General features: G+C 50.0%; 1 protein-coding gene across 1 annotated transcript in view; it reads left to right on the top strand.

The window, feature by feature from the left end:
- TMEM38A (transmembrane protein 38A) overlaps window positions 1-14690 on the top strand; it is a 28932-nt gene extending 14242 nt beyond the window's left edge. Inside the window, exons 2-6 of the mRNA XM_007995658.3 lie at window positions 4639-4795; window positions 5052-5236; window positions 7077-7164; window positions 10935-11052; window positions 12831-14690. Coding sequence (XP_007993849.2) covers window positions 4639-4795; window positions 5052-5236; window positions 7077-7164; window positions 10935-11052; window positions 12831-13058 — 776 coding nt within the window. The 3' untranslated portion in view covers window positions 13059-14690. The remainder of the gene's footprint in view (window positions 1-4638; window positions 4796-5051; window positions 5237-7076; window positions 7165-10934; window positions 11053-12830) is intronic.
- The last annotated feature ends 1098 nt before the right edge of the window (window positions 14691-15788 follow it).

Raw genomic sequence — 15788 nt, 5'->3', positions numbered from 1 at the left:
AATTCTACAGAGTAGAGTGCGCTATACGTTTCTCAATTAACAAATGGAACAGAAAAGGTCATTGTTGTTAAGGTCATTGTTGTTACAATGTCACCAGAAATGGCCAGGCCTGCTGGTGGCTCATACCTGTAATCCAAGCACTTTGGGAGGCCAAGGTGGGAGGATCATTTGAAGCCAGGAGTTCAAGAGCAGCCTGGGTCACACAGCGAGATCCTATCTTTAGGATCAAAAAAAAAAAAAAAAAAAAAAGTATAAAAAGTGGCCAGGCATGGTAGCACATGCCTTTACTCCTAGCTACCTGGGAGGCCCAAGCCCAGGACTTTGAGGCTGCAGTGAGCTATGATTGCATCACTGCACTCCAGCCTGGGTGACAGAGCGAGACGCTGTCTTTAAAAAAAAAAGAAGTAAAGAAAAAAGGTGTCCAGACCAGGCGCTGTGGCTCACGCCTGTAATCCCAGCACTTTGGGAGGCCGAGGTGGGTGGATCACCTGGTATCAGGGGTTCAAGGCCAGCCTGGTCAACATGGAGAAACCCCTTCTCTACTAAAACTACAAAAATTAGCTGGGTGTGGTGGCAGGTGCCTGTAATCCCAGCTACTCAGGAGGCTGAGGCAGGAGAATGGTGTGAACCCGGGAGGCAGAGCTTGCAGTGAGCCGAAATTGCGCCAGAGATTGCGCCACTGCACTCCAGCCTGGGCAACAGAGCGAGACTCTGTCTCAAACAAACAAACACAAAGAGAGATCACATTTTGTGACCTTGTTATCTCATGTCAACACTGACTGGAGTTTTCATTTTATTAGAATAAGTTGTATTAGGGGAATTGTTGGTGTTAGCTCTGGTCGTGTAATATACAGAGTAGCTCTGCCTTACAACTTGATCATAAAGTCGTTCTCTGCAAAACGAAACTAGTTGGGAAAGACAGAATCAATATGATGAAAGAAGTGGTCACACCAGGAGACACCCAAGTTCTAACTCCAAGGTGTGGCCTTAAAAGATTATGAAGATATTAGCATAAAGATAGAACTATTTATAAAGATTATAAAGGCTTTACATGAGTAATACAAGATGCAAGGATTTGATGAATAGACATTAATACTGTACCCTGAGTGTTGCATTTTCATGAACTTCCCCCGCCCCGCCGAGAGGGAGTCTCACTATTGTCAGCCTGGGTGGGAGTGCAATGGCATGATCTCAGCTCACTGCAACCTCTGCTTCCTGGGTTCCAGCAATTCTCTTGACTCAGCCTCCCGAGTAGCTGAGATTAAAGGCGCCCACCACCATGCCCGGCTAATTTTTGTATTTTTAGTGGAGACAAGGGTTCACCATGTTGGCCAGGCTAGTCTTGAACTCCTGACCACAGGTGATCCACCTGCCTTGCCCTCCCAAAATGCTGGGATTACAGGCATGGGCCACCATGCCCACCCCTTTAAAAAAAAAAAAAAAAAAAAAAAAAAAAGTCCACCTATAGGACCCAAGGACTCAGAAATGGGTTTTTAAGCCCCTTTCTTTTTAATATGGAATTTTAAATTACTTTTTATCTTGGAAGAGCTTATGACTCACAAGAAGTTGCAAAAATGGTACAGAGACTTTGCAAATACCCTTTACCCAGCTTCCTCCAGTGACATGTTACATAACGATAGTGCATTATTAAAACCAGGAAATTGGCATTGGTACACTATCATTAACTCAACTGCAGACTTTATTTATTTATTATTTTTGAGACAGAGTCTCACTCTATCACCCAGGCTGGAGTGCAGTGGTGCAATCATGGCGTACTGCAGCCTCAAACTCTTGAGTTCAAGCAATCCTCCCACCTCAACCTCTTGAGTAGCTGGAATTACAGGTACATGCCACCATGCCCAGCTAATTAAAATAATTTTTTTTGTAGAGATGGGGTCTCACTGTGTTGTCCAGGCTGGCCTTCCTTCCCTTCCCCTTCCCTCCCCTCTCAACAGGGTCTTGCTCTGGAGTGCAGTGGCGTGCTTATGACTCACTGCAGCCTCCACATCACCAGCTCAGGTGATCTTCCTACCTCAGCTTCCTGAGTAGCTGGGACTACAGGAGCATGCCACCACGCCCAGCTAATTTTTAAAATTTTTTGCAGAGATGGGGGGTCTCACTATGTTGCCCACGTTGGTCTCGAACACCCAGGCTCAAGTGATCCACCTGGCTCAGCCTCCCAGAGTGTTAGGATTACAAGTGTGAGCCACCGTGCCCAGCCCAGAAACAAAATATTAATACATGCTACAATGGGGATGAAGCTCGAGGACATTATGCTCAATAAGCCACACAAAACAACAAAATCTGTATGATTTCACTTATATGAGATGCCTAAAGTCATCAGTTTCATAGAGACAGAAAGTAGAGTGGTGGGTGCCAGGGGCTAGGTGATGGGGGATCAGGAGTGAGTGTTTAATAGGTTTCAGGGCCGGGCGCGGTGGCTCAAGCCTGTAATCCCAGCACTTTGGGAGGCCGAGACGGGCGGATCATGAGGTCAGGAGATCGAGACCATCCTGGCTAACACGGTGAAACCCCGTCTCTACTAAAAAATACAAAAAACTAGCCAGGTGAGGTGGCGGGCGCCTGTAATCCCAGCTACTCGGAGGCTGAGGCAGGAGAATGGCGTAAACCCGGGAGGCGGAGCTTGCAGTGAGCTGAGATCCGGCCACTGCACTCCAGCCTGGGCGACAAAGACTCCGTCTTAAAAAAAAAAAAAAAAAAATTGGGTTTCAGTTTGGGAAGATGAAAGAATTTTGGAGATGGTCGATGGTGATGATGGCAAAACAATGTGAGTATAATGCCATTGAACCACACACTTGGTCAGGCGCAGTGGCTCATGCCTGTAATCCCAGCACTTTGGGAGGCCGAGGTGGGCAGATCACAAGGTTAAGAGATCGAGACTATCGTGGCCAACATGGTGAAACCCCATCTTCACTAAAAATACAAAAATTAGCTGGGCGTGGTGGCGCATGCCTGTAATCCCAGCTACTCAGGAGGCTGAGGTAGGAGAATCACTTGAACCCGGGAGGAGGAGGTTGCAGTGAGCCGAGATCACGCCACTGTGCTCCAAACTGGGCGAAAGAGCGAGACTCTGTCTTAAAAAAAAACAAAAAAAACAAAAAGAACTACGCACTTAAAAATGTTTAAAATGGGCCAGCATGGTGTCTCATGTCTATAATCCCAAGTCTTTGGGAAGCCAAACCAGGTGGGTGGCTTGAGCCCAGGAGTTTGAGACCAGCCTGGGCAACATGGCGACACTCCATGTCTACTTTAAACATACAAAAAATTAGCCTGGCATGGTGGCGCGCGTGCCTGTAGTCCCAAATACTTTCAAGGCTGAGGTGGGAGGAGTGTCTGAGCCGAGGAAGTCAAGGCTGCAGTGAGTCATGATTGCACCATTGCACTCTAGCCTGGGCGATGGGAGTGAAACCCTGTCTCAAAAAAAAAAAAAAAAAAAAAGTAAAATGGTAAATTTAATGTATATTTTACAATAAAAAATTTTTTTTTTTTTTTTTAAAACAGCAGGGATAAGAATATCAGCATAAGTCTGGGTACAGTGACTCATGCCTGTAATCCCAGCACTTTGGGAGGCAGAGGTGGGAGGTTCACTTGAGTCTAAGAGTTAGAGACCACCTTGACCAACATGGTGAAACCCCTTTGCTACTGAAAATACAAAAATTAGCCAGGCATCCTGGTGGGCGCCTGTGATCCCAGCTACTTGGGAGTCTGAGGCAGGAGAATCGCTTGAACCTGGGAGGCGGAACTTGCAGTGAGCTGAGATGGTACCACTGCACTCCAGCCTGGTTGACAGAGTGAGACTCTGTCTCAAAAGAACAAAAAAAGAACACCAGCATAAGCTCGTAGGGATCTTGGGATCAGCTGAGGTCAGAATAGCAATTTCTTTTCTTTTGTTTCGTGTGTGTGTGTGCGCGTGTGTGTGTGTGTGTGTTTGTTTGTTTTAGATGGAGTCTTGCTCTGTTGCCCAGGCTGGAGTGCAGTGCAGTGGTGCAATCTCAGCTCACTGCAACCTCCACCTCCTGGGTTCAAGCGATTCCCCTGTCTCAGCCTCCTGAGTAGCTGGGATTACAGGCATGCACTACCGTTCCCGGCTAATTTTTGTATTTTTAGGGATGGGGTTTCACCATGTTAGCCAGGCTGGTCTTGAACTCCTGACCTCAAGTGATTTGCCCACCTTGGACTCCCAAAGTGCTGGGATTACAGGTGTGAGCCAGCACGCCCGGCCCAGAGTAGCAATTTCGAAGTACTCCCAGGTGCAAGCTGGCCCATCTCTCTAAGCCTCAGCCTCCTCATGACAATTAGGAGACTCCTGTGATAATAAAGCCATCCCTTGGCTGGGGCACTGATGAGCATTTAATAAGTCCTAAATGTGAGCTAGTGTCATCATCATTGCCACCTCTCTGGGTGTGGAGGAAAGGACTCCCACTCGGCTCTCTGTTTTCTCTGTGCAACCTCAGGCATGCGTGCAGCCTCTCTGAACCTTGGTTCCTCCTCTGAAACTTATGAACTGCTCAGGGTTGGGTGGGCGGCCTGGATTAGGATAGGCTGACCGGAGCATATGGGAGTGAAACCTGTCCTTGGCATGCTGGTGATGATGGGGGACACTCCTGTGCCTCCCAGGAGCGGTCGAGCTGTCCCGGCGCCACCCCGTCGCATCCTGGCTGTGCGCCATGCTGCATTGCTTCGGAAGCTACATCCTGGCTGACCTGCTCCTTGGGGAGCCACTGATCGATTACTTCAGCAACAACTCCAGCATCCTGCTGGCCTCAGCTGTCTGGTAAGCCGTGCTGGGCATGGAAGAGCAGAGCCAGACTGGGGAAGGAACAACCTGGGCACCAGGGAGGAGAGAGGTTGGAGGAATTAGAATGCACCAGCAACAGCCCTCATGATGGCTCTGAACATGCTGCCCTCCATGCTCAGCTCTGGTCTAGGCTCAGCACGCTGGGGAGGGGGGTCTGACACAACCACAGCTCCCTACCCCAATCCTTCACAGTCTGCCCATCCCCTGGCACTCAGCGTTCTCTCCCCAAAAGGTACTTGATTTTCTTCTGCCCCCTGGACCTCTTCTACAAGTGTGTCTGCTTCCTGCCTGTGAAACTCATCTTCGTGGCCATGAAGGAGGTGGTGCGAGTCCGCAAGATCGCGGTGGGCATCCATCATGCCCATCACCACTACCACCACGGGTGGTTCGTCATGATTGCAACTGGGTGGGTCAAAGGTAAATAGGATGATGACAATGAAAAATCATCCCAGTGGAGAACTTTTGGTCCAGTGGTACTTCGAGGCACCCCAGTTGGGAAAGCCATTGCTCCAGGCAAAGGGGTGTAAAGACTAGAGTAGGTGTTCAAACCTCCCTAAAGGTATCAGCCAATACCTTTAGGGTAAGTGGGAAGATTCTTCCAGAGATGTTATTGTCAGGGGTACCTAAGACCGTGATGATGACGATGAAAGCTAGCATCGCCAGAGCAGGGTTTCTCACTTGCAGCCCTACTGACATGTGGGGCTGGATCATTCTTTGTGGTGGGGGCTGCCCTGTGCATTGTAGGATGTTGAACAGCACCCCTGGCCTCTACCCACGAGATGCCAGTAGCACACTTGTCCCCAGCTGTGACAAAAGAAATTGTTTCCAGACATTGCTAAACGCCTCCTACAGAGCAAAATTGCTGCAGGTGAGAACCCCTTTTTCTCCAGAGCTCTAGCTATAGGAGCTCTTAACTTTTGGGGACCATGGCCCTTTTGCCAGTGAAACCTACAGACCATTTCGTATGAAGAAAATAGAGCTAGACATGGTGGCTGATGCCTGTAGTTCTAGCTATTCAGGAGGCTGAGGTGGAAGGATCACTTGAGCCTAGGAGTTCAAGGTTACAGTGAGCTATGATTTTGCCACTGCACTCCAACTGGGCAACAGAGCAAGAGTCTATCTCTAAAAAATTAACATTAAAAAATAAAGTAATAATGAAAATGTTATTAGAAATAAAGAACGTTTTATAATGATAAAAGGGTCAATCCACCAGGAAGGTGTAACAACTATAAACATGTATGCACCTAGAAACAGAGCACCAAAATGCATAAAGCAAAAATGGACAGAAGTTCGGGGAGAAAGAGATAATTCAACATTATAAGTTGGAGAAGTGGGCCAAGGAGTAACAGGGAAAGCAGGGAAAGAAGGCCTGAGCAAGTGCCCAAAACCACTGGGTACTTTATCCTCGCTTCCTGCCCACCAGATATGGGTACCCACAGTGCCAAGGCCTAGAATCACCCTCCACTGAGCCATGGTGTCCTCAGTTATTCCTTGCTATGGGGGTCAACCTGTGCATTATGCAATGGTGAGCCACCTCCCTGGCCTTGACTCGCTAAACACCAGTAGCGCTCCCTCCCCAACTGTGACAACTCAAAAGTGTTTCTCAACATTGCCAGATGCTTCCTTGGGGACAAAATGGCCCCAGATGCGATTGCCTGGTCCAGTAGTACATCTCAGGCACCCCAGTTGGTGCAGCAGTTCCTGGAGTGAATGTCCAAGTCTCTTTAACCAATACATTTAGGGTAAATGGGAAGATTCTTCCAGAAATTTAACCATTACCTCCATTTGAGTCTCCTTATTGTCTCTCCAGGAAGCTTTTACTACTGAGCAGATTCCCCAGGGGTATAGCATCTCCCCCAGAGGATGGGTGGCTTGAGAAAGATTGAGAACTTGGAGCCTTGAGGGGGAGAGAGACTGGGGGTGGGGGCTGCCTTGGAAGCCTCATGCACAGCTTGGGGTCCTGGATTAGGGGCATCAGGACAGACAACTTCAGGTTGAAGACCTGCCTTGCAGGTGGGGACATAACTGATTCCTTTAGGCGACTTTTGCTCTGAATTTGCCATGTGACCCTCAGCAAGGCTGTTGTCCTCTCTGAGCCTCAGTTTCCCCACCTGCAGCTGATAATCATACACCCCCAGGCTCAGTGTCCCTCTAGAGAAGACTCCGGGAGTGGAGAGACTGCTTCCTTGGGAATTCTAACAAGAGGAAAAGGAGACCTGGGGGTGGCGGACTTGTTCAGAAGCACCCTGTCCTATAGGTTCTGGTGTCGCCCTCATGTCCAACTTTGAGCAGCTGCTCCGAGGGGTCTGGAAGCCAGAGACCAACGAGATCCTGCACATGTCTTTGTAAGTATCCCCCTCCACCTCTGCCTCCATCTCTCCTGTATGTCTGGGTGCCTGTCCCTGAGTTGGATGCTGCTGATAACTTAGAGAGGCCTCAACCCTTGACTCTGCCTTTCAGGAGCTTTCAGAGGCTATGACTGGGGAAGCTCAAAGCAGAGCCATAGCTCTGCTTGGTGTGGAGGTTGGGGAGGGTAAGCTGCAGGAAGGAGGCAATACCTGATTGGGGTTTTGAAGGATGAGCAGGAGTTCACTGGCCAAGAAGGAGCCTCCCAACAGAGGCCAGCATCTCTGCCAACTGTCAAATCACAGAAGAGCAGCAATGCTGCTGGGTGTGCAGGGTCAGGGTACAGGGTATGCATGGGGTATGGAGCGTTCATTGGGAGCATATCTGGAGCTAAGTGGACAAGGCCAGACAGCAGCATCCAAGACTCAATGCAGGATCCCATGTTGCATTTAGCTTAATGCTTTTTTCTTTTTTTTGAGACAGAGTCTTTCTCTGTCGCCCTGGCTTGCGTATACTGGCGTGATCTCAGCTCACTGCAATTTCCACCTCCCAGGTTCAAGAGATTCTCATGCCTTGGCCTCCCGAGTACCTGGGATTACAGGCATGCACCACCATGCCTGGCTAATTTTTGTATTTTGAGTAGAGATGGGGTTTCACCATGTTGGTCAGGCTGGTCTGGAACTCCTGACCTCAAGTGATCTGCCCACCTCAGCCTCCCAAAGTGCTAGGATTACAGGCATGAGCCACCCTGACCCGGACAGTTTAGAGCATTTTTAAAAGACCTTGTTGGGGGGCTGGGCGTGGTGGCTCACACCTATAATCCCTGCACTTTGGGAGGCCAAGGGTGGAGGATTGCTTGAGCCCAGGAGTTCAAGACCAGCCTGGGCAACATAGTGAGACCTCTTCTCTAAAGAAAAAAAGGTTAAATTAGCTAGGCATGGTGGGATGCACTTGTGATCCTAGCTACTCAGGAGGCTGAGGCAGGAGGATTACTTGAGCCCAGGAGTTCGAAGCTTCAGTAAGCTAGGATCATGCCACTGTACTCCAGCTTGGGTAGCAGAGCAAGACCTTGTCTCAAAAAAAAAAAAAAAAAAAAAGGAATTATAAATCACCTGGCCCTGGAACCTGGTGAGTGCTTTGGAAATATTAGGTAGAATTATCATCTTTAGTCCGGGCATGGTGGCTCACGCCTGTAATCCCAGCACTTTGGGAGGCTGAGGTAGGGGGATCACCTGATGGGGTTTGAGACCAGCCTGACGAACATGGAGAAACCCTGTCACTACTAAAAATACAAAATTAGCCGGGTATGGTGGCGCATGCCTGTAATCCCAGCTACTCAGGAGGCTGAGGCAGAAGAATGGCTTGAACCCAGGAGGCGGAGGTTGCAGTGAGCCGAGATTGCACTATTGCACTCCAGCCTGGGCAACAAGAGCGAAATTCCATCTCAAAAAAAAAAAAATACAAAAATTAGCTGGGTGTGGTGGTGTGCATCTGTAGTCCCAGGTACTTGGGAGGATGAGTCAGGGAATCGCTTGAACCTGGGAGGCAGAGGTTGCTATGATCCGAGATCGTGCCACTGTACTTCAGCCTGGGCAACAGAGCAAGACTCCATCTCAAAAAAAAAAAAAAAAGAAAGAAAGAAACAAAGAATTATTAAATACATGCAGTGAAGCTGGGCATGGGGGCTCACCCCTATAATCCCAGCTACTCAGGAAGCTGAGGTAGGAGGATTTCTTGAAACCAGGAATTCAAGACCAGCCTGGGCAACATTACAACAACCCATCTCTAAAGAAAAAAGAAAAGAAAAAATTAGTGAGGTGTGGTGGTGTGTACCTGTAGTCCCAGCTACTCAGGACGCTGAGGCAGGAAGATTGGTTGATCTCAGAAGGTTGAGGCTGGAGTGAGCTGTGATCACCCAAGTGCACTCCAGCCTGGGCAACAGAGCAAGAACTTGTCTCAAAAAAAAAAAAAAAAAAAAAGCAACGAGAGACAGACATCAGGCATAGAAGTCACAGGTCTGTCTCTTTTGCAACAAATAAAAATATCTTAAACCTATTTTGCCAGGAAAAAAATAAAAGTTAAGGAAAACTCTGCATGTTGTAATCACATTTTCTGGGGGAATGAGCTGATGAGGGATCTCCAAGATCATCCTGATGTTCCATGATATGCTAGAAGGACTTAGAGAACTTAGCAAAGCCATTAAATTCAGGGTTATGATTTATTACAGTGACAAGATATAGAATAAAATCAGCAGAAGCAGCTCACACCTGTAATCCTAGCACTGTGGGAGGCCGAAATAGGAGGATTGTTCAAGGCCAGGAGTTCAAGACCAGCCTATGCAACATAGCAAGACTCCATCTCTACAAAAAAAACAAAAACAAAAACTTAAGCAGGCACAGTGGCATGTAACTCTAGTCCTAGCCACTTGGGGGACTGAGGTGGGAGAATCACTTGAGCCTCAGAGTTTGAAGTTACAGTGAGCCATGATCAGACCACTGCACTCTAGCCTGGGTGATAGAGCGAGACCCTGTCTCTATAAATAAATAAATAAATAAATAAAGTCGGCAGGGGTTGGCTGGGTGCAGTAGTTCACACCTGTAATCCCAGCACTTTGGGAGGCTGAGGCAGGTGGATCACTTGAGGTCAGGAGTTCAAAACCAGCCTGGCCAACATGGAGAAACCCCATCTCTAGTAAAAATACAAAAATCGGCTGGCGTGGTGGCGGGCATCTGTAATCCCAGGTATTTGGGAGACTGAGGCAGGAGAATCACTTGAACCCAGGAGGTGGAGGTTGCAGGGAGCTGAGATCATAGCACTGCATTCCAGCCTGGGTGACAGAGTGAGACTCTGACTCATACACAAACAAGAAATCAGCAGGGGCAAAATGTGCATGAGGCAGAGTACAGGAGAGCAAAGGTGCAAACATCCAGTTTTCCTCTCCCGGTGGAATCATGTGGACAGGGCTTCATTCTCCCAGCAGCAATGTGTGACAACATGCATGGCGTACTGCCAACCAGGGAAGCTCTTCTGAGCCTGGGTATCCAGGGTTTTTATTGCGGTTCAGACCTAGCTAACCACCTGTGTGGCTGACCTCAGTCTTCAGCCCCTCTAGAGGTCCAACTGATGCTGCATGGCCCAAGACCCCCACCATAAATTATACTGTTACTACCTGGTGTGGCCCAAGACCCTCAGGCAAACATAGACAGTCTTATCAAGGCAGGACACTCCAAGGGCTTAGAGGGCATATTCCAGGAGCTGGACAAAGGCCAGACCTTTCCTTGGACCAGGTTAACCCATCATGCATAGGATGACACCACCTCACCCTCCCAACTTACAATCAGGAGAAGCTGTGGCTGGGTGTAATGGCTCACACCTATAATCCCAGCACTTTGGGAGGCCGAGCAGATCACTTGAGGCCAAGAGTTCAAGACCAGCCTGGCCAACATGGTGAAACCCCGTCTCTACTAAAAATACAAAATACTGAAAATACAAAAATTAGCCAGGCATGGTGGCATATGCCTGTAATCCCAGCTACTTGGGAGGCTGAGGTGGGAGAAACATTTGAAACTAGGAGGCGGAGGTTGCAGTGAGCCGAGATTGCACCACTGCACTCCAGCCTGGGCAACAGAGTGAGACTCCATCTCAAAAGGAAAAGAAAAGAGAGAAGCTGGGATGGGAGCTGGTGCCAGGGCAGGGGGTTGTCTGGGCCAGAGTTACAAAGACTTGAGCCATGTAGGCACCTCCCAGTAATGACAGCTGCTCCCTCCAGCCCTACCAAGGCCAGCCTGTATGGAGCCATCCTCTTCACCCTCCAGCAGACCCGCTGGCTCCCAGTGTCCAAAGCCAGTCTCATCTTCATCTTCACCATGTTCATGGTGTCCTGTAAGGTAAGCCTTTCTCTTCCTGCAGCGTTCTTGCCTTGACCAATGCCACCCTGTCACCTCCGGGCTGGAAGTGGGGAAATTGGACACTCCCAGCCTTATGTGGCCGGGACAGGGCAGCCCAGAGAGGGGAGATGCTTGCCAGTAGGTCACTGGGAAGAGTCTTTAAAAAGGCAGTGTCCAGCAGCCAGGACACAGGTAAGGGGAAGAGGCCTTCTGTGCAAAGGCCCCAGCTTGAACCAAGGTCAAGGTGGGCCCAGTCCCTTGGGTACAGAGACCAGAGGGACAAGAAGCTGAAATGGCAGCATCAGGGAGCCGAGAACTCATTTGGACCAGGAATAGTTCTAGTCTGACAGTTGTGCCTTGAGCTGACATCACCCCACCCAGGAGGGGTCTTCAGGGGCTGGACTCTCTCCCTCTGCATGAAGACCTCAGCTCGGGGCTGTGTCTTCCCCGGGCGAGGACTGCAGGGCTGTCAAAATGGAGTGAGCACGAGTCTCCCGGCATTAGGGGAGAAGGGAGAGGCAAGCAGATGGCTGGGATCCTGTTCTGCCATGTTTGTAGCTCCAACCCAGGCCCAATGTCTTAGTCCATTCAGGCTGCTGTATAACACAATGCAGTGCCATAGACCGTGTGGCTTAGAAACAACAGAAATGTATTCTTTGGCCGGGCGTGGGGGCTCACACCTGCAATCCCAGGACTTCGGGAGGCCAAGGTAGGCAGATCACTTGAGGCCAGGAGTTCATGACCAGCCTGGGCCACATGGCAAAACCCCATCTCTCCTAAAAACGCAAAAATTAGCCAGGCAAGGTGGCACCTGCCTGTAATCCCAGCTACTTGGGAGGCTGAGGCAGGAGAATTGCTTGAACCCGGGAGGTGGACTTTGCAGTGAGCCAAGATCGTACCACCGCACTCCAGCCTGGGCAACAGAGTGAGACTCTGTCTCAAAAACAAACATATAGACAAAGAAAACACAAACGCGAAAATTAACCAGGCATGGTGGCGCATGCCTGTAATCCCAGCTACTTGGATGACTGAGGCATGAGAATTGCTTGAACCCAGGAGGCGGAGGCTGCAGTGACCTGAGATCATGCCATTGCACTCCAGTTTGGGCAACAGAGTGAGACCCTGTCTCCAAAAAAAGGAAAAGGAAGAAATGTATTTCTTACAGTTCTGGAGGCTGGGAAGTCCAAGATCAGGGTACTAGCCTGGTCGGGTTCTGGTGAGGACCCTCTTTCCTGGTTGCAGACAGGCAACATCTCACTGTGTCCTCATATGGTGGAAGGGACTGGTTAGCTCTCCTGGACCTCTTTATAAGCGCACTAATATCATTCCTGAAGCCTCCACCCTCATGATCCAATCACCCCTCCAAAGACCTCACCTCTTAATATCATCACCTTGGTGATAGGTTTCAACATATGAATTTGGGAGGACACAGACCTTCAGACCTGCGCTTAGCACAGCTTTTCTCTGAGCCCAGGTGTCATGGGGAATTCTGGGGGGATGGGTGACCAGCAGTTCCAGTGTGCTTGGAACTTTCCAGGGGTCAACACTTGAAGTCTGGCATCCTGGGAAACCTGGGATGGTTGCCCATCGTCCTGGGGGTGCATGCAGCCAGAGGGTTGGGTCGGGGCTACCTCCAGAGGGTTGGGTCGGGGCTACCTCCAACCTTGACTTTGATGACGCTCTCTCCCCTCTTCTCCCTACCCTGCCATCCCCTACTTTGCTTTCCACCTTGGTCTCCCTCTGTCTCTCTTGCTGTCCCCCTGGCCACCCCACCTCAGGTGTTTCTGACGGCCACCCACTCACACACCTCCCCCTTTGATGCCCTGGAGGGCTACATCTGCCCTGTGCTGTTTGGTTCGGCCTGCGGGGGTGACCATCACCATGACAACCACGGTGGGTCCCACGGCGGTGGTGGGCCAGGAGCTCAGCATTCGGCCATGCCTGCCAAGTCCAAGGAGGAGTTGAGCGAGGGCTCCAGGAAGAAGAAGACCAAGAAGGCGGATTAGGGGGTGGCCCAAGGGGCACCGGAGAGAGGACCCGGACCCAGGACCCTCTGAGCTGGGAGGCTTCCTGCGCTCAGAGCTATCCTTCCCTGGCCTTGACTTCCCCATCTGCACATCAGGGTCATTGGCTCACCCTCCAGGGCTGATGTGAGGGTTGAGATCTGGGGATGAGGATGAAGAACTTTTGTAGAAATTGGGGTTCCCTCTTTCTTTCTGCCAGGACCCCATAGAGTCACAGGTTTTGGAGGAGTTCACGGAATCCTGGCAGCAGCTCCAGCCAAGAATATCACTGGTTGGCACTTATATTCATAGTTCTATTTTTCCTTCTTTAAAATTGCATCTTGACTGGGTGCAGTGGCTCATGCCTATAATCCTAGCGCTTTGGGAGGCCGAGGTGGGCGGGTCACCTGAGGTCAGAAGTTTAAGACCAGCCTGGCCAACATGGTGAAACCCCGTCTCTACTAAAAATACAAAAATTAGCCAGGTGTGATGGTGCATGCCTGTAATCCCAGCTACTCAGGAGGCTGAGGCAGGAAAATCACATGAATCCGGGAGGTGGAGGTTGCAGTGAGCCAAGATCTTCCCACTGCACTCCAGCCTGGGCAATACAGCAAGACCCTGTCTCAAAAAAAAAAAAAATTGCATATTGACTCCTGAAGAACTTCAAGCCATGTTGTGATCCATTCATTTGATGGACATTTTTTAAGTACCTATGAGCCATTTCAAAGTCTCTTCTTACCCATGCTTCTCAGTGGCTAGACCTTTTCCCGTACCCAGAAAGTCCCGACTCTTGCTGGGCGTCCCTGGACAAGTTGCCTTCCTCCTCTGAGCTTGGCACTGCCCATCTGTATAGTGGTGACCCTTGGCCCCCTCTCCATACGGAAGGGCTGATGTGAAGCTGCGGTTGAAAAAGGCTCACATGCTCCTGAGCCTCGTGCAGTCAGGAGGGGAGAACAGGACGGTTGGAAATTATGATTGCAAATGGCTTTGCATTTTAGATCATTCGTGTGTGTGGATCAGAGAAACGCACAAGTTCCCTGGCACAAGGGAAGCCCTCAGTAGACACGTCTAGGGCAGGCTTGAGAGATCAGATGGTGTGAAAGGCTTGTGATCTGTTCGTCTCAGGCTCCCCCTAAACCAAGGAAATGGAGCCAGCTGGATGGGGTTCCACGATCCAGCTCTATTGAGGGGCTGTGAGTGTGCACAGCTGGGACTTGGAAGCGTCAAGTCTCCCTCAGGCTGGAGTCCATTGTCACTCATTCAGCCATTGAACAAACATACGGATGCTTCCCTGCTCTGTGCTCAGCCTTGTGCCGCTGCTGGGTGGGCCAGGAACCTGCTTCAGTGTGAGCGAGGTGGATGATATTATAGCTGCAGGGTCCTTCCTGGCCACCCTCGTCTCAGCCTAGGTCACCAGGATGTCTGAGGGGGGTGGGTGCATGGGACAGGCATGGCCAGTCTTAGGTGAGGTTTGGGCCCAGACCTCGTTGGAGTCCCAGATGTTGCCAGGCCGTTGGAAAAGTGCCTTGTTCCTGTGATGCCTGGGAGTTAGGTGGGTCCTGGGGAGGTTTCATCCTCTTGCTTGTCCACCTCAGCTCAGCGTGGAGGGGCAGCCAATAAATCATTGTGAATGAACCCTCATGGCTTGTCTGATTTATGGCTGGGATTTTGTTTTTTGTTTTTGGTTGAGACAGAGTCTCACTCTGTTGCCCAGGCTGGAGTGCAGTAGCGTGATCTCAGCTCACTGCAACCTCCACCTCCTGGGTTCAAGCGATTCTCCTGCCTCAGCCTCTGGAGCAGCTGGGATAACAGGCGCCCGCCACACGCCCGGCTAATTTTTGTATTTTTAGTAAAGGCCGGGTTTCAGCATGTTGCCATGCTGGTCTTGAACTCCTGACCTCAAATGATCCACCCACCTCGGCCTCCCAAAGTGCTGGGATTACAGGCATGAACCACCGAGCCCGGCCACATGCCTGGGATTTTGGCCTCAAGATGTGGGGATGGCTGGGCACGGTGGCTCATCACTCTAATCCCAGCACTTTGGAGGCCGGAAGCGGGTAGATCACCTGAGGTCAGGAGTTCAAGACCAGCCTGGGCAACATGGTGAAACCCCACCTCTACTAAAACTACAAAAATTAGCCAGGCGTGGTGGCAGGCACCTGTAATCCCATCTATTCAGGAGGCTGAGGCAGGAGAATTGCTTGAACCCAGGAGGTGGTGGTTGCAGTGAGCCGAGATTGTGCCGTTGCACTCCAACCTGGACAACAAGAGTGAAACTCATTCTTAAAAAAAAAAAGTATACTGTATGCATCCATTATATGAAATCCTAGAAAAAGCAAACTAACGTATAATAACAGAAAGCTAATCAGTGGATGCTTGGTGAAAGGTGGGTAGGGTGGGGTGGGCAGGAGGGATTTTGAAGGGGCAAGGGGACATGGGTAATGAATCTGTTAATTGCTTTGACTGTGCCAGTTTCTTGGGTCTATAAACGTCAGAACCTATTATATTGTACATTGCAAATACACACAGTACATCATTTGTCAGTGATGCCTCAGTAAAACTGTGAAAAAGAACCCTTCAATTATAAGGGAAAAAGCCTGAGCTTGGTGGCTCACACCTGTAATCCCAGCACTTTGAGAGGCTGAGGCAGGAGGATCACTGGAGCCCAGGAGTTGGTGATCAGCCTGCACAACATAGTGAGACTCCATCTCTACAAAAAAATTTTTAAAAATT

This window comes from Chlorocebus sabaeus, chromosome 6, assembly GCF_047675955.1.
Source record: "Chlorocebus sabaeus isolate Y175 chromosome 6, mChlSab1.0.hap1, whole genome shotgun sequence".
In the NCBI taxonomy this organism is placed as follows: Eukaryota; Metazoa; Chordata; class Mammalia; order Primates; family Cercopithecidae; genus Chlorocebus; species Chlorocebus sabaeus.
Note: the sequence above shows the minus strand (reverse complement) of the source record. Positions and strands in the feature narration are given on the sequence as shown.